This window comes from Sinocyclocheilus anshuiensis, unplaced genomic scaffold, assembly GCF_001515605.1.
Source record: "Sinocyclocheilus anshuiensis isolate Anshui unplaced genomic scaffold, SAMN03320099.WGS_v1.1 scaffold2491, whole genome shotgun sequence".
NCBI lineage: Eukaryota > Metazoa > Chordata > Actinopteri > Cypriniformes > Cyprinidae > Sinocyclocheilus > Sinocyclocheilus anshuiensis.
The window spans coordinates 62544-88587 of record NW_015538074.1 but is presented as its reverse complement, the minus strand read 5'-3'; the positions used below and the strand labels follow the sequence as shown (position 1 = coordinate 88587).

Below are 26044 nucleotides of genomic sequence, written 5' to 3'. Positions count from 1 at the left end.
ACAAGAGCATTACCACAAAAATGGACATATGACCAAAAAAAAAAAATCTGGAAAAAGCAACCACATCAATGACTTACTGAAATCCAGTGATGCTAAAAAAAATAAATAAACAAACTAAATTTAAACAACAACCTGTAATTTCCTGCTAGCAGCTTTTCTGAAGGAAGTTGTTTTTTCCCCCTCGTAATCTTCTAAAAACATCATTCTAATCCTGTAGGGCTAAAAGGACCATTGACTGAGTTTCATTAACGGACTGCCATTATAAATCATTTTAATGCGGAATAACCATGAACCAACATTAGACTGTGACAACACTACTGGAGCTTTTCAATGCTCACAGAGATTTTTCAGTAAATTAACATTTTCGTCTGCGGAACGGAAAAAAAAAAGTCTTTAGCTGTGACTAAATCAACCGAATAGCTTGTTCCTGAGTTAAAAGGTCTTTTGATGTGTCACTTTGAAGAGCGATGCAATTTTAACATTTTTGTATTAAACCGCCTTGCTGTATGGAAACACCACTTTCAGAATCACAAAAACAGACTAGTGCTGGCTTGTTTACCAAAAGATGAATCTGAATTTTTAAATGGAGCCTCTAACTGAACGGTGATGTGTCACAGGAAATGATCTGTGCTTTAAAGTCTAACTATTATGACATCACTTTGTTGCCGTGGCATTTCAACACCATGGGTGGCTTTTAAATGAAAAGTCTGCATCTCATGTTTCATGATTTAATAATCGTTTTCATGAGAGCGAGTTACAGCTAAGAGGGACATTTATCAAATCTGCTTTAATATTAAAATTGCGCACATGCAGTTTAATTCAATGCAGTTCAATTAAGTTAAATGCAGTTCAATTAAGTTATTCCCTATGATACTACCTCGACCAGTCCACAGAGGAACTGGTATTGTTTATAGCATATGCAAGGCCCATAGTGTTGTAGGGGGTGAAGGGGAAATATCAGAAGTGCCTGGATAGAGGAGACGTCCTCTGCTCGTGTCGTTTACCCAGAACCCCAACACGTCCACAAGCATTCAGATACAAAAGAGGGAATTTTGCATTAATTCTGTTCAAGTCAAGTTCAGCATGAATGTCAACCCATTCCTGGAGGATAGGCTTGGTTTAAAAAGGTTGAAGAAAAGATGACTCTTTGAACAGAGTCCCCTGTTCTTCAGTCGCAGAGCATCAGCTCAAAGCTCTGAGTGAGTGTCACCACCTGACAGAGAGACAGGAAAGAGTGAGGAAGAGCAGAAAGAGACTCAAATTAAGCAAATAATTATAAAAAGCTATTCAGCACTTTGCACGATTAGGCTAAACTTTGGTGTCTATTACATTTCTAAAGAGATTTTATTTTAAAGTAGAGAAGTTAGATATTATTAATTAATCATACAGGCATGTTCCAGCTCAGAGATTTCAACCTTGTCAACTGTATCCTTCGATTTGAAATCACACTCTATTGTTCCAAAGTCTGGGGTCAGATAATTAATTAATTCATTAATTTTTGAAAGAAATTAATACTTTCATTCAGCAAGGATGCATTAAATTGATCAAAGTGACAGTAAAGACAATTATATTGTTACTAATTACATCTATTTCAAATAAATGATGCTCTTTGGAACTTTCTATTTATTAAATAGTTCTGGAAAAAAAAAATGCATCATGGTTTCCGCAAAAATATTAAGCTGCACCTCTATTTTCAACATTGACAATAATAAGAAATGCTTCTTGAGCACCAAATTGGTTTATTAAAATGATTTCTGAATGATCATGTGACACTGATTACTAGAGTATTGGCAGCTGAAAATTCAGCTTTGCATCACAGGAACAAATGACATATTAAATCATAAAATTGTAATTTCATAATATTACTCTTTTTACTTTTTTTGTATAAAATAATGCAACTTTGGTGTACATAAGATACTTCTTAAAAAAAAAAAAAGCCTAAAGACAAAACTTTTAAACTGTAGTGTACAAAAACGTAGTATTTTTGATATTTGTTGAAGTTCAATTCATTGTTCACTTTCAGTTCATTGTAAGGAAAAATTATAAAAGTTAATTGCATGAAGTTCCTTCTATCAAAACAAAACAACATTTTTATTTGTTACACCAAGGAAGTAAAAAAATAAATAAAATAAAAACCTAAAATAACTAAAAACCAATTTGTTTGTTTTTAATTATATTTTATACAATTTATTTAATTGTGTTACTCATTTTAGGTTATATTGTAAAAACGCAACAAAAATCATACATGTCAGGGTTTTAAGTTATATGTAGACATTGTGCTGTAGAATTATTTTCCCCTCGTGAAGTGAATGAACAACATAAATTAAAAGTCCTACTTTGTACCATAATTGTGGAAAGTGCCATTCAACAGGTTAAAACATCACACTGACATTCACTATCTTCCACAAGACACAAAAAGGAAAAGGAGAGTTTGGTCTCACCTGGGTGTTTTCTGTCTGTTTGCTGATAGCTGTCTGTGGTGCCTCTCTCTTTCTCCTCCAGGAAGTTGTTGTAGATTCCCTTTATCTCCTGGTCATAGTCGCTCCACTCGGCTACTATACGCACAGCAGCCTGCAGCTTGGGCTCTTTTGTCTGTGGGTTATTGCACTAAGACAGACAATACAAAAGTTAAATACAAAGTGTAATTTACTGACAAAAAACAAACACGAAAATCAAAACAATCCTGAAAAATTGTATGACAGAAACTGTTGTATGAGAGCAATGGACTTACCAGATCTATAGTCTTGGCTTTCTGTTTAGATGCATCATCACACCAGGTCTCACACCAAAGCCACTCCTGAGGAAGTGACTTTATAGGCACCTGGTGGATCATGTTGTTGGGCAGATCCTGAGAGGGGAAAAAAAACATCATCAATGAAAAACCCAAATGACAAGCCCAGTGTTGCACTACACACTGATGAAGCCTTTCTATGCAAAGCTTTTTGTGTGAAGGAAAGAACATCCCACCTGGTCCAGGTTGGACAGGCTGTTGGGGTCCTGACTCAGACCCTGGTACTGCCCTCTCAGTCTGTCTCCAGCTGCGATCTTCCTGAACTTCTTCAGATCGACCACATATAGAGCACTGATGAGCACACAAAATCAAATCAAATCACATTATCTATATAGAGCTTTATACAGAGAGTTTCAAAGCAGCTTCACAGTAATAAACAGAAAAAAAAAATAATAATAAATTCAGTTATGAAACAAATTCAATTTCAGCTGTAAAATAGCTCTACACTAGACAAATAATTTGATGCACTGGAAAAGGCTATCTTATGACTGCGGCATTATAAACAAAAAAAAAACTGGGTTGTTTGGTATGTATCATCATCATTTAAAATGAGGTAGATAAAAACGTCAGACAACAATTTCAGCAAACCATTCTTACCTGATGTGGTATTTACGTCCTGCCAAATGACTGGCCCAGTAGCCAGACTTCCAGAAACGGTATCCATCCATCTCTCTTCGGCTCTCACAGAAAGGCGTGTAACCGTACGGCGCTCCCTCCAGATCAAAGTCCCGCAGCTCCTTCAGGTCTGTGCGAACTATCTATAGGTAAAAGCACAACAACATTTATCAATCCCAGACTGTGTGTCTTTGTATTCACAGACAAAATAATCAGGACATGATATGCTCAGAAGAAACCCTGCATTTTTTATTTATTGTAGTTATTGTTTAGATTTAAACTCCAGCTGTATTTTTCTTTACCCAGAGGTGGCAGCAGTGTATCATCAGATGTGTAATGTGTTTATGTTCTCTCCAGTTTGCATAGCAATTACCCCAGATTACAACAACTGCTATGCAATTCCAGTGACTACAAATGGGTGATCTGTCTGTACATAGACTTTCAAAAATAAATCTCATAAGAGCAAACTTGTGCTTAATGCTCACCAGAGACAGGATTTCATGCCACACAACTGCACTGCTATGTTTTTGTACCTGATCCGCATCTACAAAGAGGATCTTGTCCACAGCCAGGGGGAAGAGCACATCGAGGAACAGGATCTTATATCCCCAGATGATCCTTTGCTTTTCTGTCTGCTGGTGAAGCCAGCGTGGCCATTTATACTGTACCAACTCATACTGGAAACCATGCTTCTCTGCCATATACGGAATAAACTCCTACAAAAAGACAAAAATACGTAATATATATACACACAAACTACCATCATTTTAAGAAATGTAAATTTATTTAGCAAGGATGCAGTAAAGTGACAGTATAATGTTACAAAATATTTCTATTTCAAATAAATGCTGTTCTTTCAGACTTTTCATTCATTAAAGAATCATGAAAACCATGCATCAAAGTTTCCACAAAAATATAAAGCAGCACAACTGTTTGCAACATTAATACAATTAAGAAATATAATTAAGAAATGTTTCTTTAGCAGCAAATCATATTAGCATATTAGAATGATTTTTGAAGGATCATGTGACACTGGCGACTGGAGTACTGGCTACTGAAAATTCAGTATTTAAAATAATACAAATATAAAATATATTTATTTTATTTAAAATATATTTTTTTTAATTCCAAGAAAAAAAGATTTTATTTAGAAAGTAATATATTTTGTAATTAGCCTGCATTTATTTGTCAAATACAGTATAAACAGTAATATTGTGAAATAGTCTTCAAAAAAGTTATGTAATATATTTTAAAATGTAATATAATTATTTAATGGCAAAGCTGAATTTTTGAATATAAATATATATATTAAATATAAATAATATATATTACATAATAAAATATATATGACATAATGTGCCATCATGTTAAATCTCGAATCCAGTACCTTAAAAGTTGGAGACAGGTAGTTTTTGAGGAACCAGAACTTGACGGGTGTCTTGGTGTGTTTGATCACAGACAGCATCATTATCCTGCAGAGACAGAGAGAGGCCAAAGCTCAACACAGAGTGCCTGCAGTGACAGGCCGCAGAAGAATTATGCGAGTGACCTTCTAAACTGAGCTGCATTACACAACCAATAACATTGCTGCTAATGAGACATAGCAAGTCACAAAGATCAGCATTTGAAAACAGGCCTAAACAGAACTTTAAAGAGAGCAAAATGTCACAAAAAGTCAAGATGTGACCCAAGCCAGGCGGTCACATAAAAGTTATTGCATTTTCTTAATATGTGAAATTAGAAGACGCATGTGTGTCATTTTTCAATATCACATAAGGATATACACAAGAGGACTTGTCTGTATTACATGTCAAAACTGTAGCAATTTCTGCTGCACAAGAATAATATTAAAGTCATATATTTGTAATAGCAAAGATGTCACGATACATTTAAGAACATGATTAGGGCTCTGCGCTAACATTTTTTGTCTATGCAAACAACGACAGTCCAGGCCAGTAGTTTAGGAATATTAAAACATAATGATCAAGCTTTAATTAACTATGACATTAATAACTATTTGAATATATTTTCATGAATGATCTGTTAAGCCGTTATATGTTTATGTAAATGATCAAAATTGTTTTACTGGATATTGTACTGGATGAAAGCAGGGAGATTTTATTCTGATGTCATTATATAAGCAACATCAAGTGTATTCAAGTTACTTGCATAGGTGTGACCAAATATTTTCTTCACATTTAGAGTAATTTTCACTTGCAATGCTGGCTCTGTAAAATCCAACGCAAAGCAGCTGTTTACCTGAGGAACCTCTCGTACAGGTGGCCAGATGCCACAGAAAAAATGTTAATGACATCTTCTTTCTCCTGTTTGGGTTCTTCTGGCTTTGAACCACCAGTAAATCCTCTGAAAGAGATAAAGAAAGAACCATTAATAGACAAATACTGTAAGCGAGCGCTACAGTAGAACTCAACAGGCAACACTTTGTACCTGGTTAGAGATGTCCAGAATCCAGAGTCGTTCTCATGGGTACCATCACTTAGAAGCTCCTCATTCATCATATCAGGCTTTTTCTGCACCTGCAAACATGAGATAGGGCAACAGAATCTATGCATGAAATCCCTCAGTACTAATGTCGAGCACATGTGATTGCAACATTCTGGGAGCCACATGCGGTTTAAGACAGTTAAACATATAAGGTAATTCTGATCAAGGACTTGGTCACAGAGTCCTGGTTCTGTGAGACATGGGTGACAGGCAGGGTAGAAAATTAATTAGTAAATAAACTGGAGTTATTAGCTAGTTTGGAATCGCAAAATAAAGCATGGTTTGAATGCAATGCAATAACATAAGCATGTAATGTAGAATCGGCTTCCTTGCTAACACGAATTAATCAAAGATATGCAAATGACCTACTTAAAAGGTTGGTGTCCCATCTACACTACTGTTCAAAAGTCTGGAGTCAGTAAGACTTTATTTTTTTATTTTTTAAAGAAATCGATACTTTTATTCAGCAAGTATGCATTAAATAAATCAAAAGCATTTCTATTTCAAATAAAGGCTTTTCTTTTGAACTTTCAATTCATCAAAGAATCATGAAAAAAATGTATCATGGTTTCCACAAAAATCTTAAGTGGCACAACTAGTTTCACCATTAATAATAATAAGAAATGTTTTTTTAAGCACCAAATCAGCATATTAGAATGATTTCTGAAGGATCATGAAACACTGAATACTAGTAATGGCTACTGATCAGCTTTGCCATTACATTAATAAATTAGATTTTTTTTTTTTATATATATAAAAATAGAAAATAGTTGTCTTAAATTGTAATAATATTTCACAATATTACTGTTTTGATTAAATAAATGCAGTCTTGGTGAGCATAAGAAAAATCAGTTACATTATTTTACGGTGCCTGTGTTACAGTGTAACTGTACACTTAAGTACTGAGAAATATTAATTAACAACATGTACTTATTATTGAATTACGGTTCGGATTAACCTTAGGGTTAGGATTGATTTAGGTTTGGTTTCCTGTAACTATGTATCATTTACTGTTATTACTATAGTAAGTACATGTAACGTGTAACAAGGTTAAACAAGTACATGTTTAACATGTGTAAAAAAGTTACAACAAATCTTACCAACCCCAAATTTTTGAATGGAAGTGTACATCTTTTAATAACTTCTATCTCAGATGTTTAACTAGGAAGCTAAAAGTGTTTTCTGTATTGTTGCAACTCCAAAACTCCATGTAGCGACATTCCAAATTACTCACTAATAAAATCATTTGTTATAGGGACAAACAAATTCAAATCAAATGCAAAATACAGTTTCACAACCAGTAAGAAATATTAGGGACATTAAATTTATTTCTCAATGTATCAGTCACTGGCAGGTGAAATTAATCGTGATGTGAAGTGAACACAACTGCCATCTTTTGATGAGGAAACAATAATCCAAACCCTAAGACAAGCACTGCTGCATAAACAAGCACATTCCCTCTAGCCCATGCTGTATACATAAAGTCAAAACGTGTCAAAAATTCAGATATATATAAACACACACTCATCCCAGTCGACATTCTTAATCCACCCTCAGCCCCACAGGAAGCAGCAGACCTCACATTGGACACACGCCCACACAACGGCTGACATGTGACAGCTTGTCAGATATCAAGAGTATATACTGGAAAAGTAAAGACACTCTCTCACTCTCCATCTCTCCAGTTGAGCAGAAATGGAAGGAATATCTCGTTTGCTCTTGTCTACAGCCACCTGAGCACATTTATCTCTGCTAATACCCTCAAACTACAGAGACAAAGACCTCGCATGTGCCCTCACCCCGACACCTGATCAGACACCCATTACTTACTTTCACTTTAATGATCTTGCTCTTGAAGGTGTTAAGGACGACGATTAAATCATCAGCTTCGGCTGGAGAGTCTGTGCCATCGTGACTTTGACAGGGGAATTAAAACAGTGAACCGACCAATCAAGTGAAGAGACAGAAGGACATTAAGAGAGACAGACGTCTGACACGCCATAATAGGGTACCTGTAGATTTTGTAGATATCATCCGACCTGCCTTTCCGCAGTCTGAGAATCCAAGCTCCTGGGTTTGCTTTCAGCTGGAAATAACCCTATCAAAGACCGGTCTCAGTAAGCAACAGTGACCTCTAAGAAAACCAGCAATTATTTCCCAGATGAATCTGTGATGTCCACTCACCAGGTTGGCCATGACGATGGTGTCGACTATGACAGGGTTGGAGGCAGTGCCCAGAGTGAACTGCAGCCCACGGGGTGGCTGACCTGTTGTTACGTCAAAACAATGACCCTCCAGTAATAAATATTCCAACTCGTACTCAGCGGCCACGACACTGTCAATCTGCAAATAAGAGGATATGACTTGATTACTAATGATCACAATAATGAATATGCTTAATAAAACGTGTAATATAACACAATTAAAATGCATTTAGTAAAAAAAATAAATAAAAAAAATAAAAATAATAATAATAATAATAATAATAACAACAATAAAATTACTGTAATTCAATAACTGTGCTTTAAAGAAATCATGTAAAATATTGATAGCTTGGTATACCTATATGTACACACTACCATTTAAAAGTTTGGGGTTGGTAATTTTTTTTAATGTTTTTGAAAGATGTCACACAGTAAAAATACAGTAAACGCAGTAATACTGTAAAATAGTATTATAATTTAAAATACCCATTTTCTATTTTAATATATTTTAAAATGTAACTTTTTCACTGTGATGGCAAAGCAGCATCATTACTCCAGTCTTCAGTGTCACATGATCCTTAAGAAGCCATTCTAATATGCTGATTTGGTGCTCAAGAAACATTTCTTATTATTATCAATGTTGAAAACCACTTATATTTTTGTGGAAATTGTGATTTTTTTTCTCCAGGATTTTTTGATGAATAAAAAGTTCAAAAGAACAGCATTTCTTTGAAAAAAAAAAAAATAAAAAAAAATGTAAAGTTCTAAATGTCTTTACTGCCATTTTGAACAGTTATGCACATTTATCCTTGCTGTATAAAACATGCATTTCTAAAAAAAAAAAAAAGAAATAAACTGACCCACTGACCCCAAAATTTTGAAGTGTAGATATTATATATCATATATTTTTTTCATAACCTGGTTTCATTCCTTGTTGCCACTGAAATGGTTTTTGATTACCACAAATCAGATTACTAGGTTCCATTATGGAAAAATAATTAAAACAATAGCAATGCTTTCAAGTTAAAATATGAAAAACATATATTTATTATCAATAAATTACCACAAAAATCTTATGTATCAAATAAATATATATAAAAACTGCATATGCAAAAATTAATAATAATAATGTTTTTTTTGTTTTTGTTTAAAGGTTCTATAAACAGCTTGAATAAAAAAGTATAATGTACTATTATTATTTTATATGTCAGGCTTGACATGGTTAATGAATAATTCTGAAAACCTAAGAAGAAAAACAACCAACTCTTTACCTTATTTGACCTAGATTTCATGAGTCAGTGAGAGTGATGAAAATACCTACCTCTTCAAGGTAGATGTTATCCAGATCGTAGCGTGTGTGGACAGACTCAACCATCCAGCTCTCAGGGGTGTTTAGGTTGAGGGTAAACAACAGCGACTGTGGCATATCTAAGAACTTAGCCATCGGACCAGGAGCAAAGCTGCTATCTGCCATAAACGAAATCTCCGGCTCCAAGACATATCGATAAAAACTGAGGAGAAAAAAAAATATTGCACAAAAATATCACAAGATATTTAAAAATATCAGCTAGCCTAAAACAATAATGTAGCACTTCAGAGTAAATTATATCTTGTCATGCCCCATGCTATTGTAGCCTGTAAAAAGTTCAAGTACGCAGTGAAATGTGAAGGTGTCTCTATAATGGAGCATGTGCTGACAGTGTCTCTCCTCTAACCTTTTCAGTGGGAGGTCAGAGAGCTTGGACTGGCAGTTCATGAACACTCGCAGGTTGATGTTGACCAGCTGCTTCAACACCTGAGTGGGCACACAGAGAAACAGGAAGTGACATGAGTCAAGGTACAGACAACTAAATGAACCTGCTCTCACCGACAGCTGGTCTCAGAGACAGAGCCAACAAATGCAGACTGACTGCTGACTGACTGTACCTGTGAAATGTCACAGAGAGGGACCAGATGTCCTATGATGACTAATGCAGGTATATACACAACATGTAGGACAAGCAGGACATGATTCTGGATCAACATCCTTTGGTAAACATTCTTAATAAATAATAATGGCTCTAACATTACCAAGGGGTCAAGGTTTGGCTGGTTAGCATGATCCAGTCCAGCACCTGCTGATAGATTCTGTAACTAACCCATCCGGTTTACACATGTCCTACTTGTATAAGTCATGTGAAGGTGTGCTGAAGTTCTCACCAGGAGGAAGGGTGCCAGTTTCTGAGCATCTCTGGTCACTGGATCCACAACAGCTACAACATCGAAGTACACGTCCTCTTCCTTTGGTCTGATCTTTACAGCGCTGTGAAGAGAAATGGACAGGAAGTTGACAAATGAATTCTGAGGATTTAGAGATGTCCTGGTATGAGAAGAAGTGTATCTACCTGTATCTGTCTTCTGCAAAAGTGTGCTCGATCCTTGCCTCACCTTTGGGTTGGGAGGACAGCAGGGAGTCCACCTTCATCACCAGATCACTGGCTCTAAATCACAACACATACAAAATCAAACAAACTGAGGCTAAAGCCCAAAATCTACTCTACACAAGTACATGAATGCAAATGCTTCTATCTAAACAAGTTCACTTTCACATCGCATTCAGAAATGTCAGAACATTATTCAGTTTGAAAAGAATCTTGCTAAGAATCTTGTTAATTTGTGTTCATCCGTGTAGACATTTTCATAACTAGACAGATGATTAACAATCATTTTATTGGCACAGAGACATTTGAACAACCTTTTTACCCTACTGAGTAGTGGTACAAATAATTTCTCTGATTCAGTTAATATTATGGCATTCGAATGATATTACTATTGTGGTAAAATTATGGTCAGTTCTAAACTTGATTTTTCACTCTGTCACACACATTTAAAAGTTGCATACTTCCACATTAGTACAACCCAAAATATAAATAGCATGTTAGGTTTAGAGTTCAAAATATCCTGCAAAACATGGTTAATCTACATATGCATGTCCAAATCTAACATACACCAAATGACAATAAAATAAAATGAAATAAAATAAAAATAAATAAATAAATCAAATAATATATTTGGGTTGTTTTTATGTACTGAAATATGACTCTAAATGTATCTTTTAAAAAAGCTTGTTACATTCATTTATCTAAATATTTATATACAAATAAATATTTTATTGAGATTCAGTGCCACATTGTGTACATTATTTAGATTAGATTCACAATCAATGATAGTAACAAAATGAAACTGCCACTGAAAATCAGACATTGGAAACTGGCAAAAAAATAAATAAAATAAAATAAACATATTTACAGTGGGGTGAAACAAAGAATTCAAGTCTTTGTTGTCTGTTTCTTGATTTTATCTTTTATTTTGATGTATTTATTTATTTAATGTATTCTTATTTATAATATATTTATTTAATTTATTTTTATATTCATAAAAAATTATATTTATAATGTATTTATAATATATTTATTATACATTTATTCTTTATTTATATTATTTATATATTTTTGTATTTTGTCACTTTTATTGACATATTTAATAGAAAGAGGATAAAGAAACCGATTTGAACCTGTGTCGCCCACTTAAGCACCATAGCTAACCAAATACAGATGTGCTAACCGAAGCCTAGCAAAAGGCAAAGTTTGCTCAAACTCTCTCACAGAGGCCTAGTGCCAGATTCAAGCAATGATAAAGACAACGACTGCCTCCTCTATTATGGTCTACACTTCAATAATCAGCCCTCTAAAAGTTTACTGAGAGGATAATGAACATGGTGTCACCGTCTCAGTCTGCTCTTCCAGTAAATACACATAAAACGGCACGTTTATTACGTCTCTGTCTTCAAGGCAGTCCGACACACTTCATTAAGAGGAAGTAATTACTACTGAGAGTACATATGATGGTAATGTGTAATGCATCGTAATCTTTCTACAGCTCTGACAGAAGGACGTTCTGTACTCAAAGTGGTTTAGAGCTCTGCTATTGGTTATGCAAGCAAAGAGCTTATGTTATATATTTGAACATTTGCATCAACCAACGAAAGTGTCTGTAACCTGTTGCACAGGATTGGTCTAGCATACCTGTCCTCTACCATGCCTAACTGTTGAATTTTGCCCTTAATACGCTCCCCTGAAGTCTTCAGGATAATGCTTTCCAGAAGCAGGAAATCATCCTGGTTAAAGACCTCCCCTTCTTCCAATGGACCAATGATCTGCGGAGAAAAAAACATTGAATAAGAAGAGCTTTCACAGCATCAGAAGTCTTGCTATACAAATGTCTAACTTACTCTTCCATTACTGATCACAGCTCTCTGGCCCTTCTGCAGTTTGAGGACATCCCGGCAGTAGGCAGAGTGAGCCAACAGGAAGTTCACATTAGGGGACTCATATGCACTTTTAAACAGAGGAACATCCATGCCCTGTAGTGCAGAAAAATGCAGAAGGATCTGTTTAAATTGGTTCTATATTAAATTCTGCAGTTTAAAAGTGACATTCGCAGCAGCAACACTGAAATAACCCTGAGCAAATAATCCATCACAACTGTAAATGAATTACATGAGAGCTTATTTTACCCCGACAGCAAACTCTGCAATGTCACTCCCTCCGTAAAGAGCCTGTGCCGTCTCTTCTTTAGCCATTTTGGTGATGAAGTTTTTGGCGTTGTTGGCGGTTTGGGTTTGCATGGCTGCCCATATGGCTCGAGCAATTAGGCTCTTCTCATTAGACAGGTTCTCACTGGGATTATTGATCACTCCTAATCGTACATTATTACTGGTTTTCTAAAGTAAAAAAAAGACATCAAATTATGATTAGTTTAGACTTTGTTTTTTGTTATCATACACATTTAAAGATTAAAGCTGTTATAAAAATATAAATAAGAGTTGTTATAGACAACCTTATAAATAGAATACTAGGTTTAGTGTTTGAAATATACATTGTTGTTATTAAGTAAAATGAATCTTTTACAATATTTTTAGTTTTCATTTAAATAAAGGCAAAATAAAACAACATAAATATTAGATGAAACATTTAAAGAAAAAAATGTAAAGTAAATTATAAATGTTGCCTTTGCAACTATCTGAAATAGGAACAAAATAAAGCTTAAAATAAATATTTGAAATAACCTAATAAAAGTGACAGAAGCACACAACAGAATGACTAACACTAAAATTAAAGTGAATTAATAAATACTATAATAGTATACAAATAATACTAAAATAAGAATGCCAGTGCTTGAGTCTATGAATGCATGTCCAAAAATAATATTGCCAAATGCCAAGACAAAGAAAAAAAAATAATCCAAACAATGTGCATATAAAATAAAAATATAATCAGTAAGGATCAAAGCTATATGTGTGCTTGTTTACGTTTTTATGTAAATATATATTAAAATATATTTCAGCTTTATAATAATTACATTAATTTGTATACATACTAATATACAAATACTGCAGTGCAATTTAATGCCACATTGTGTGAATACATATTTAGATTAGATTCACAAATAAGGGAAGTACTAGTAACAATATAATGAAATTGCCAGTAAATGTCTTCAATTCATCAGACACAGACAGCTGTAGCAAAAAGCTAATTTTGTACACTGCGTTTGAGATTTTATCTTTAACTGCTAACATTGATGGAACTGGCTCAGTGACATTGTCCTACCATGTGACGTATAGCATCGTACAGCAGCTGTCGTCCTGAGGGCTGGTCAAAGTCGCCCACTACCCAGAAAGTCACTGGACGGATGATGCCATCATCTGCAAGTCAGAGAAGGACAGACACATGGGCTAAAGGAAGTTACACGCAGATGAGACATGCTGTTTCCTCATGCAATCTAAAAAGGTGAGTGAACATGATGTGAGGAACTGAAAGCATTCTGGCTTGTCTTGGGTTTTAACAGTTAAAAAGGCGAGATGTATCTGAAGTGCCCAAGCGGCACACAAAGACAGACAGGCAATTTCAACCTAGATATAAACCTGTAAACGTCTGTAAAAGAAAGATATTACAGGGGGCCACAGGATAGAAAGAGATTCTCTTTCATCCATCAAACACTGACAGTTCTGACAGATGACAAATGCACTGCTGTGCTTAAATCAATAGCAAGCTTCAGAAAACTTCTTCACTTGGTTAAAGGAAAACAACAACAACAACCATAAGAAACTAATCTTAAAACTTGCAGAAACACTTAAAAAGGAATATTCTGGGACATTTACAACTTTAGATATCAATATCATCAGTGGCATACTGTCAATGACCACAGAAAATAATTAAGAGTTGTCGCTCAGTATATTTTAAACAACAAAACCTTATTCAGAGGAATGCACTTGGTTTATAATGGAAGTCTAGCAGTCCAGAGCATTTAAGAATACAAGCGCTAACATTACATGTAGCTGTACATTTGTCTGAATTGTCCTTTTGAGGTTGGACTACTTTTCTAGATGGACAAATTTCTGATTCTGTATTACTGATGTAATTTCACTGCTATATATTATGTCACATCCCTTTCATACTTTCATCGTGGCATCCTTGTATACATACCAGTGCATCTGAACCATTTTCATGTTTGTACTTTCAAAACAGTGTGATAGTAAAATAGACATTTTAAATATTTATAGATATTTATTCAAAGTAGCTGCACACTGACCTGCTAGGCTTCTATTATAAGTGTATTCCCGTAAATGCATTCCCATTTGTGCACACAAACTGAGAGACAGAGTCGAAATTATTTCCTGTGGTAACCGACAGCATGCCGCAGATGTGGTACACAGACATTACATTTTAAATAACCCGGAATATTCCTTCAAGCAACAGATAGTGTTGTGTTAATGATGGCAATGTAGGCGTTTTCTAACTATATTTGCAGTCGGGCACTGTATGTTTAGATGAGATCTATGGGAAGTGGGCTGTCAGTGAAGTGAGTATAACAGCTCAATGCAATTACCAGAAGCATCCCTTGTTGACATCCCTGAAAACAGCGTTCAAGAAAAACACAAATAAAGGCAGACAGATATATTTAATGGTACACAGTGTCTAAAGCCAGATGTACGCTGCAATTTTTTCTGTTCTCCATTAGTGTTGCCTGTCAGATTATATAATGAGACTCAGAGAATTGTTGCTTAAAAGACAAAACAGACTGTATGACATTAAATGTCTTTCATGTCAGACTGTGTGACAGATATGGCAGCCAAAACTTTGGTCATGATAGAAAGTGTTGACTGGGTGATTTAAGTCACCAATCCATGTCAGTCATCTTCATTTGCATTTGACTGTTCATTCTCCAAAGCGAACTGAAGGATCTTTTTACATTATAATGCAAAGGAAAAACTAAATACTGAGATACTTGTTGCATATATAATAAACACAAGCTAGTATCAACTACTATTTCTTGGTGAGAATGTCACACTTATCAAACCAAGGGCCAGATTTACTAAGAGCTTGCGCTAATGCAAACCTTCTTTTGGCGTTAAAAACTACTGTCAGGATTTGCAGTGAAAGACATTAACTTTTTGCATATACATTTGAAGGATTTTCTCTTTCAGATGCAAGATTTATTGGAGGAGAATATTTAGATCATGCAAAGTGATTTACTAAGATTTGTGATAGTCAATTTACAGGTATTTGCACCATTATTTAACACCCAAAAAAATGCATGTCTTAACCCATTCTGCACCGGTAATGTTAGTACTGCACCTGATTAACATCTGCATTGCTTGTTTGCAACCCTATGCTAATTTGCACTGCTCTTGGTAGACTGCATTGGTCATTATGGAAATGATCTGGCTGCATCGCTTTTATGGGATTATGGGCTCACGCTAATTTGCCATGTTTCATAAATCTGGTGGTAAGACTGCCGATTTTTCTCTTATGACAAATATCTTTGACAACTTCTGAAATTTGGTCCGTTTTGCCAAAATCGCAATGTGCACCTGGTAAATAATGTACAATGGACAGAACAACCAGAAATGACATATTTCATAAAGGTCCCATAGAGTAACCCTCCATGGTTCATATTTATATAGGCAAGAGATCAGCAGAAGGTTGGAATAACTGAGTTTCTCATGGAGATCAATAGCAGCAATCACCTCACCTTTCTTTGTCATGTAATTCATGCTGTTGGCCACCGCTGCGTTCTTGTCTTTGGTTTCCAGAAAGAGGAAACGTGCATATTCATCAATAAAATGATTGTCTAGAAAAGAAAAGACTTGTTTTTTTTTTTTGCAGGTCAGGTGATGGCAAACACTTGGGAAGAAAATGAAAATAAGGTCGTGCTTTGTTCTCTGTTAGAGGTACATTCACATTCATAATTGAATCCAACCAAAGTCATTTGAAATGCAGCCATTTCTGAACATCAAGTGCTATTCGAGTTCAGACTGAAATTAGTCTTTTTCTCAGCTTCCTGAAAGACTGCAAATATGCTATTCAAAAGCTATTAAAATTCAGTTTCAAATTCCTTGCAAAAACAAAGCAGTTTATGAATATCATTGCCGCAGTCTCATTTGTACGTTTTTGTAAATAAATGGGCTATCAAGAACAAACAAGACATTTAGCACAGAATTCACAATGAGGCAGATATTCATTCCCGAGAGCCTGTGAGAGCCTACGTGTTGTATATATTTCAAACTAGCTCGTTTACAGGAAGAAAAGCTATTTATGATTCAACAGAAAAGAACCGGAGAGCAGCAAAACACTGAAGAAACACAATTTTGCTATGAGCCCAATCAGACAAGAACTCACTGGTGGCAGAAAGGTCCAGATAATTCCTGCTGGTGCTCAGGATTCTGGAATTGATTCGTGGGACCACGTTGGGCTGATTCATGATAAAATCCACCACATCATGGTCACTGTTCAGTTCACCCTGAAAAGATCATGGGAAGCATTTCGAAAGATGACAGACAATAAATAACCCTAAACTGTACTTCAGATAAATGCAAAAATGTGTGTGTGTGTGTGTGTGTATTTAATTCTTTATTTTTTTATATACACATCTGCAGTATCCCTGCAATATGGATGTGGATTCGTGTAATGTATGTTACTTTACTTTTATGTATTTATGCATTTTATTTATTGCAGAATCTTAACTGGCAATAAATACTTAAATAATATATATTTATAATAAAAAGTTAATCATGCAAGCCTACAGAGTGCACAGCACCTTAACTACTCTGTAAACGAGTTCTGAAACTTTACAAAACTAGATTGCTTCCATTATAACTGTTCTGGAAAACAGAGAGATATAGCCAACTGATGATGGGTTTTAGCTTTTTTTTTTTTTTTTGGAAAGAGGGCAATGGTTTAATGGGTAACTTTTTAACCCCAAAAAAGACACCATAGAGTCTATGGGTGACAGACATGCAATTCTCACCAGGTAGACGGTGCGCTGAAAAAAATTTGTGGTCTCCAGAATCTTGTGCATGACGACTGTCTCAAGTTCATCTGGGTCTAACTGCTCACGTTGTAAAGGCATTCCATTATACAACACCACGGGCAGTGGCCCAACACCAGTCTGCTCATAATATGCCTTTCCCTCCTGTGGAGACATAGAAGATATTACCTCAATAAGGGTTATGGTTACTGGGAGACACAAAGAGCTATTAGTACAGGAACCACCTCTGGCTGACAGTTGCATCCTTAATCTCTAGAGTTGACCCAATCATTACCACATCCACTATATTCTGTCTCATGCAAGAATATGACATCTGAAATGGGGTACTGCTGAAATATTCAAAGCACACACATTAGAAAAACAAATCCCTCACTTTTCTGTTGTTGTCGTAGGCAGAGTCAGGCCCCAGGATGCTGCTGATCTCTACATAGGGATATCTCTTCTCCAACACACCCACCACATGCTCCACCTTCAGTTTGCCTCCACTGGGAACTCTGTTCAACATCTGAAAGACACAAGATGACCACAACACATCCTTGGACAGACATTCATCTGCCCTCTTCATTAAAATCTAAATTTATTTTATTTCAAAGTCTGTTAGGCAAACCTATATGCCAGTGTGGCAGTAAATAATAAACAAAAGAAGTACAGAAATAACAAGAGTGTACATTCATAATCATATACAAATATAGCCTATATAATTGTATATAAACTCATATCTGTCCACAACTAATTTGGTGTTTTATGAAGCACTGATGATGTTGTTGACTTACAGATATGATGGCATCGAAGGCCATCTGGCTGTCAACGTCATCAGCGATGTAGTTGAAAGCTCGAAGTAGAGCCACACCAGCATCCTGCATCCCATCCACTTCATCAGAATCATTCACCACAAACACCACTCCAATCCTGCAGACAGACAGAAACACAGAAATCACCAGAGAGAGACACACAATAACTCCATTGACAGGTTACAGAGTTGACCAACCACTTAAAGTCTATAATTACAGAATGTATATACAAAAAATATGTATGGGTCTTAATGCCTTTATTATATATTGAGAGATACTGAAAAAGTTAAATGAAGGGGTGAGAATGGCACAAGAAAATTACCAGATTTGAACCTGATTTCCTGCGGGAGCACTATGGCTCCTACGCATTGTTAAACAATCACCTTCTTGTAATAATGTTCGGTCTATTTTCAGACTGACCTGAGTGGGATGTTGTTGCTGTAAAACATCTCAGCCACACTGATCAGCTCTGCCGTGTTCTCAAGAATCGGATCCAGAATCATCACCTGTCAGAACAACATACATATTCTGAAATGATTTGCAGAATTTAGATCTGTGTGGGGTTTACACTGTGAATTGTTAATGTCTGACGGAAACTGTCATATTTATAAAGCACCTGCAATACTTACCAGATTATGAAAGTTTTTCCGGATCTGTCGAATGACTCCAGGAAAGGTGGGCCGCAGCAGCTCCTGCACATTAGAGGGCCAGGATGCATATCTGCCATCTGTCTCCAGGTTGTTAATCCACTGGAGAAAGAGAAAAAAGGGTTTATTCTCTATTGTCTCTCCCAGAAAACAGCTTTACAAAAAAACAACAACATGTGGCTCACGTTAACTGCAGGGCTGCGGATGTCCACTGCGTAGTCAGAGTCTGAGGGCTGGACGTTGAGTTTGAGGATGTCGTGGATGTAGGGTGTGTCTATGAGCAGACTACGCAGACCCTCCATGACCCTTGCCTCATTCCTCAACATGTCAAAAACACTGCAAAAAACACATAAAAAAACAATATACAGGGTTGCAGCATGACAATAACAAATACATCACACTTTATGATATACATTACTTATATTATTGCAAGGCATATAACACATCAGTCAAAGGTTTAGGGTCCGGAAGTTTTTTTTTTAAGCAATTAAAGCTTTTATTCAGTAAGGATGCATTAAATTGATCAAAAGTAACAGCAAAGACATTTTCAAATCCAGTTCACTGTTTCAAATAAATGCTGTTCTTTTGAACCTTACTGAACAAAGAATCCTGAAAAAAAAGTCAGCTTTGACATCACAGGAATAACTTACATTTTAAAATACACTCAAATAGAAAACAATTATTTCAAATTGAATTAATTGAATTAATAGTTCACAATATTACGGTTTTACTGTATTTTTGAGCAAATAAAAGCACCCTTGGTGAGCATAAGAGACTTCTTTCAAAAACATACAAATATGTGCCAAACATTTGAACAGTAGTGTATAATATAGGTAAATATTAAATACTGTATTATTATTTTAGTTACATTTTTATTATTAAATCATTACTTTTTAGACTTCTTCTAAGTATAAATAATTATAGTTGATAATGTAATATTTATATTTAATATATAATATGTAATTAGAAAAAAATAACAAAATTTGAAAAATAACAAATCCAGCTGCTTACCTGAAAATATCCTGCACATCCAGGTCAATATGGAGTCCATTTATAAACAGAGCCGAGTCCCCTGGCTGGAGACCTAACGTCCCTTTAAAATACTAGAGGAGAAATAAGAACGGGAGACATTAGGTATGACACATTCACAATTAGCCTTAATATAACCTCCCAAGCCCTGTGGGTTGCTAATCCCTGGATGAAACATATGTTTCTGTCACTTCTTAGAGCAGAACAGAAGTTGAAAGAGATGCTCAATATGATCTATAATTCAAACAGACACTTCCGAGCCTTAGGCCATTTACACTCTATATATTCATGCTTTTATCCGTGGCACTCATGTTTGTTATTCGCTAAAGGCGCATGCATTAGAGTGAGGGAGCTCGTTAGAGAACCTTAAAGAGCCTCCATTCGTCAAGTTTCCTAGCATGCAATTACAGTGAGGAATGAGGAGCAGGTCCGTTACACGTCCTCATTACAAGAGGCAAGAAACAGCTTTAATCACAGAAAGGAAATGACCGAAACAATGAACGAAGCCACGTATAAACCGCATTCGCTGCAATTACTTCATTCATTACCTTTTCAGCGACAAAACAAAAGCGTTTACACACGTTCCAATACAGAGGAACGTAAAGAAAACAAGCAGAGAGGTGTAGAGGAATGATTCTCAATTCCATTAGCAACCAAAACACTAACTAACTAACGTTCTTTTTTTTTTTCATTTTAGACTGGTTTTAATATAAGGAAAGAGAGGATCATTGTAAGACTTTGTCAAGATTTTTCTTGGTGAATTATGAGGCAAAAAACAAAGACTTGATGGGCCCTTCTTTGAGTCCATTATCTGAGAATGAAAAAACCTGCTGATGCTACAGCTTTGAGAAAAGCACTCTGGGAACATGAAAAAAGGACAATGGTAGCCCTCACCTTTTGATTTTCCTCAATCTCTTTCCGGATCTCTGAATTAACCACCGTTTTTGTTATGGACCTGAGAGGGGAGAGAGAAATGTGAGTGGTTATACTGAAAACGATTCATTAGTTCATCATGGTGATTCATTATAATCAAATTTTGAATGCATAGACTACTGTAATCTGCGTAAAAATGTCTTTGCTGACTGTTTTAAACAAAGCTGTTTAACGAGATAGAGATGAGATTGCTTTCACTGACGTCATGCAAGTCTACATTCAGATATAAAAAAAGTTTTTTTTAGAGTCGATGAGTCAGAGCTGCAGTTAATTGCTCTGGGTGATACATGACTGTGTATTAGACTCCATGATGTCAAGGATCACTTTAGCAAAATTCCATTTTAGTGTGGGCGGCACATTTAAAAAACATTTGCCAAAAAAAAAAAACAACAACTGCGGCTGCGCTGTCTGAGCCAAATAAAGCATATCACTTTCATCATAACTGCTGATGGCTCGTTTTTTCCCCTTAAAGTGTTAATTAAACCTTAGAAGGCAGTAAAAACATCCAGCTCGGAATAAGCTTTCTGATGACTTGAGCAGTCTGTTGCCAGGGTTTCTGAACTGAAAAGCACCTATTACTATACAGCCAATGAGGAATTAATGAATAAACACAAAAAAAAGTGGCTTTTGAAGGTGAAATAATAAATTGTACGCCACATATAAACACGTTATGTCACACCTGGTTAGGACACAGTGTTTCCAGCATCAATTTACAGCCTTCGCTGAAAGTGAAATGCTGTGCGAAGCGTTACAATCTCAGCCAATCAGAACATACTCAATGTTAAATATACAGCTAAGTGGAGTAAGATTTCAGACCAATGATATTTCAAAATAAAAAAACAAAGAAAAACCTAGAGGATACAGGATTTTGGTTGCTTTATCATGTCTGGTTAGGACTCAGTGTTTGTAATGGACAGGTGGTTATTTACTAGTGCTGGGCGGTATGACACAGTGAAAAGGGACCCCTTTCAAACAGTGTCGCGTTCCGAACGTTGTTTAAGCGACATACACCGGTATTGCGGTATTTTAAAAATTCATATCATAACAAAAATAAAAACCGGTATTCGGTATGAACCGGTATACCGCCCAGCACTATTATTTACCTGGCTTTGGTGGGGAAGTTCTGGCTCAAATCCCTCATGACATTGAGAGCATCCACAGAGGGAGCTGCCAGGATACGGGCGGCAGTCTGAAAGCTGAGATCTTTAGGGGAAGGATAAAGAACACATGTTATTCCAACTTGCATTTCTGCTCCTGAAATATTCACGTTCTAATTTGAAATAGCCATGTATATGACATGCCGATTTCTCAGATTCTACATATAATGAATTTGATGTGCCAAAGCACTTTTCCAGTACCGCTGGGAATAGTGCGTTCAACTGTGTGTGTGTTGGCTCAGAGGTTTTGCTAAATGTGACTAGTCTCTGATGAGTTTACCTTGATAGAGCAGTAATGAGCTCTGGGCTAGAGGGAGTTGTGTTTGACAACCGCACAAGGCCAGCAGAACCACAGCTAATTAACAATGTGAAAACGTTCCATTTGCATAACGTCTGAATGATTATTGAGTTACCCGACTGCTCCTTTATTCACAGGTAATATAATAATTGAGCCTTGAAGTAGTGGCATTAAAATAAGTGTACCAAATATGTGTTTAAGCAATGGTACAAAAGGCTCCACTACCTTAACCATGGTAAAAACACTGTAGCACACATCTCTTGTGGCATTCTGCATCAATATAAATACCTGCAGCCAACAAGCATTTAATGTAAATTTTATATTTGTCGGAAGTTCCACCAGTTCAGAAACACTCACCTTGCATCTGCCAGACTTTAAGTGGGGCCATCTCATTGGTGCTCTCAATCAAATGCTTCCGGAGTTCCTTCAGCTGTTCCTTAAGTTCAGGATAATTGGTCCTGACAAATACAACATGTGCTATTAAGATACACTGTTATGTAATTTCAAACACAGGGATGCATTTTAGTCAATGGAGAGCAATCCTTTATGTTTATACAGTTTGAAATTACTTGAGTTTGCCAAACAGAAAGCCCTGGACTTCATCCACAGGATCGTTTTCACCTATTACAGTGGAATTCACATCAGCTCCAGCTGTGAAAAGTGGAGAAAAGATAAATGAGCTTGCTAATTAGACAATATCTGTATTTAAAGTATTTAATTGTATTTACAACTTTCTTTCAAATCCACAAGACAAAGACTTTTGACTTATTATATATTATACCTTGAACTTGTGTGTCATCTTTGGCTTTGTACTCTTGGTTTTTGATGGCCAGTTCCACTCCATATCCAGACAGGTGCACTTTACTCTTGCTGGGGTTCTGCATGGGTGGCAGAAAATATGGAAGACTTATTCATCTTAAGTTGAAAAGATCCTTTTTACTGTATTTAAACCCTTTATCATTAAAATACGAAGAGTTTTAATTCTCACAGACAGAAAGTGACGTAAAACGTAAGTGATCAGGCCCTTGTTGGCTTTGGCCAGCATCAGCTGATGGAATCTGGAGAATTCTTTGGTGCCCAGCTCAGCATAAAGAATCACAACGGGTGCATCGGGATTGGCTGAGGGGAATTTGTGATCACCTTTGAACAGGTATGGCTTGGGCCTGAAAATAAATAAATAAATACAAAAATATTTAAATGCAAACACACACACACACACATATCCATACTAATACACACAGCTGATTACATACCGGCTTTACTGATAAGATGCGCGTTAAATATCGCATGCGATTAATCGTGCAGCCCTAGTTGACACTGAACAACATCAATACTTTAATTTAAATGTATTTATATATGGGAAAGTGTAGGTTTTAAGTGTTTTAATGTACTTTTTACCCTCACTATTTAAATAGCCCAGACATGAGACAAAAGAATTTATAACAGTAAAAATATTTTATGTAGTCTCTAATTAAAGCATGAAAACAGCATGCACAATAAATATATTACAATTTGAAAAAGGCTTTTTACGTATATTTAGATGTTAGTCTAGACATGCAAAATTCTAAATTGCTAAATTTTAGTGGTAAATTATTTTTATGCTTGTGCGTAAAAAGTGCCTTATTTACTTTCTGTTTGAGTCCTGATTAGCAACATTTTCAAGCATACCCAAGAGAGTGGGCTCATTTAAAAATGTATTTTGTGAGTCACTTTACCAGGCTTACTCACTGGTGACAGAACTTTTTTTTTTTGGAAATATGGGGCCATTGGGAATATGTAAATACATTCAAAAAATAGTGGGTAATGTTAGATGGGGGGTCACAGCAGGTCTTGCTGTTACTCACCGTTCTAAGGCGTCATCCAGCATGACTTTAAGTCTTTCTGTATCACAAGATGTCTGTCCATGTACGTTGAAGAACGCTTTACAGCCAGGTGGAGGAGGCTCATTAGATGCAATCTACATAAACAAACAGTCCAACAAACTGAGTCAAACATGTTTTCTTGAGATTCACTTTGAGTTTACATTAAACAGCTGTGGAGAGGCCCTACTCACCTGCTGGAAGGAATGGACGGTGGATGAGTGGGCCCTCAGAGATAAGGCGAACTTCAGCAGGTTTAGCTGCACTGGGCTCAGCAGCACACTGGCTCTCTTCAGGATCAGATCGTAGTAAGCCTGATCCGAGTCTGAAATATGGACAACAGTTTGGTAATCTGATTGGCCAACAGCATGTCGAGAGCATCGACACAATTGCTGGTACTTTTGGAACTATTTTCATTAACTGCAAGTAACTTGACATAAATTTTTTGCATAGCATACTGCAGCATAAAAGTATACAATATTTTAATATATGACATTTAGCACAACAGCACTGTTGCATGTTGCATCATTTAAATACAAGATTTCAAAGGGTAACAGCGTCATAAAAAAATAGACAAACAGGATGACAAGCCTCGGCATGTCTAAAAAATGAAAGTAAAAGACAGGATTCATAACAAATATTACCATCATGATCATTTTCGATATTTTGAGTGGCTTCCACAAAGTCCCAGAACTTGTCTTGACTCTCTTCAGCAAGGAACTCACTGTAGAATATAAAGGCATATTTTATTATTAGTAAATTAGCATAAAATAATTAAATATGCTGTCGCCATTGTGTTCAAGCTAACCTGGCCTCCAGCAGAAGTGGTGTAGAGGGCCATTTAGTGGTCAGTGTTGTTGTGACAGCTTTTGAGTCCCCATTGACAAAGTGGACAGAGCCCAGAGCCAGCAGTGCAGCACACAACATCCACATTTTCCCACAAAAGCCTGAGAAAATTAAACCGTTTAGTCTCTGCTTGAGGAGGGGACTCACTGGTAATGGTACACTACTAATGCTCCAAAAGCTGAAGTGGTTAAACCGTAACGTTAGATGTATTAAACAGGTTAAACACTTCAAAAAGAAAGTGAACTCTTTTAACTACATTAAACACATCAAATTGGAATATAATGACATAAAAGACTTGCAAATAATAATCATAAAACGCGTAAATATATATCACAAAGGTAAACAGACAAAGCCTCCATATGTTTGTGCATTGTATTTCACTTCATTTGACAGCTTGAAGAGCGCAGCGCGACCTGATTCTCAGCCAATCAGAGCACTCATCGTGGGCATTGAGATTAGCCTCATCCAATCAGCGTTCTCATCGAGCAGGAGTTCCGGGTTCTCGTTAACTTCCTGCATTAACAACTTCTTTGAAAGCATATTTTACGAGGATGAATGAAATTATTATGGCATCTAACTGGCACTCTGGCCAAATTTAAATGCACTAAGTAAATCCAAGTAGTATCATATGACTTATATAATCATAATGCGAAGGATTGCAATTCGATTTTAACAGGTTATGTGAATGAGATGCGACTGAATTCAAGTCTTAGAACACAATGACCAGAAAATAATCTAAAAAGAAGAATTCAGCGTTTAAATGAGCTCACTTATCGATGTAGCGCAATGGCAGTCCTTATAACTGTGCAAGGATGACTAATCACATACATTTGCTTCGACCCAGTTGCAAAATGCATTAAGTGGCGTATTCATACACACTATCATTGCAATAAAAGCAATGCGACAGAATTATGCTGAGAATAATGTGAGCAATCATACCAGCACCGGCTTCCGAATCTGCTTCGTGAGTTGCCATGTTTGGACGGTATGAGGGGTCCAT

The 26044-nt window shown here is 36.1% G+C and overlaps 1 protein-coding gene across 1 annotated transcript; it reads right to left on the bottom strand.

Annotated features, from left to right (window-relative positions):
- Positions 1–371: 371 nt before the first annotated feature.
- On the bottom strand, positions 372–26044 carry LOC107683622 (UDP-glucose:glycoprotein glucosyltransferase 1-like). The gene is made up of 40 exons (XM_016479688.1): positions 25984–26044; positions 25007–25145; positions 24843–24922; positions 24393–24523; positions 24184–24296; positions 23328–23502; positions 23121–23217; positions 22909–22990; positions 22697–22797; positions 21988–22087; positions 20846–20906; positions 19934–20025; positions 19108–19258; positions 18905–19024; positions 18696–18781; positions 18258–18393; positions 17858–17989; positions 17464–17628; positions 16836–16956; positions 16189–16287; positions 13764–13858; positions 12671–12877; positions 12386–12517; positions 12180–12310; positions 10500–10595; positions 10315–10417; positions 9831–9910; positions 9437–9626; positions 8096–8254; positions 7924–8009; positions 7742–7826; positions 5855–5943; positions 5666–5770; positions 4794–4878; positions 3940–4122; positions 3389–3549; positions 2968–3082; positions 2732–2848; positions 2442–2607; positions 372–1213 (listed from the first exon to the last, which is right to left on the bottom strand). The coding sequence occupies exons 1-40, from the start codon at positions 26042–26044 to the stop codon at positions 1188–1190; spliced, it is 4653 nt and encodes a 1550-aa protein (XP_016335174.1). The 3' UTR covers positions 372–1187.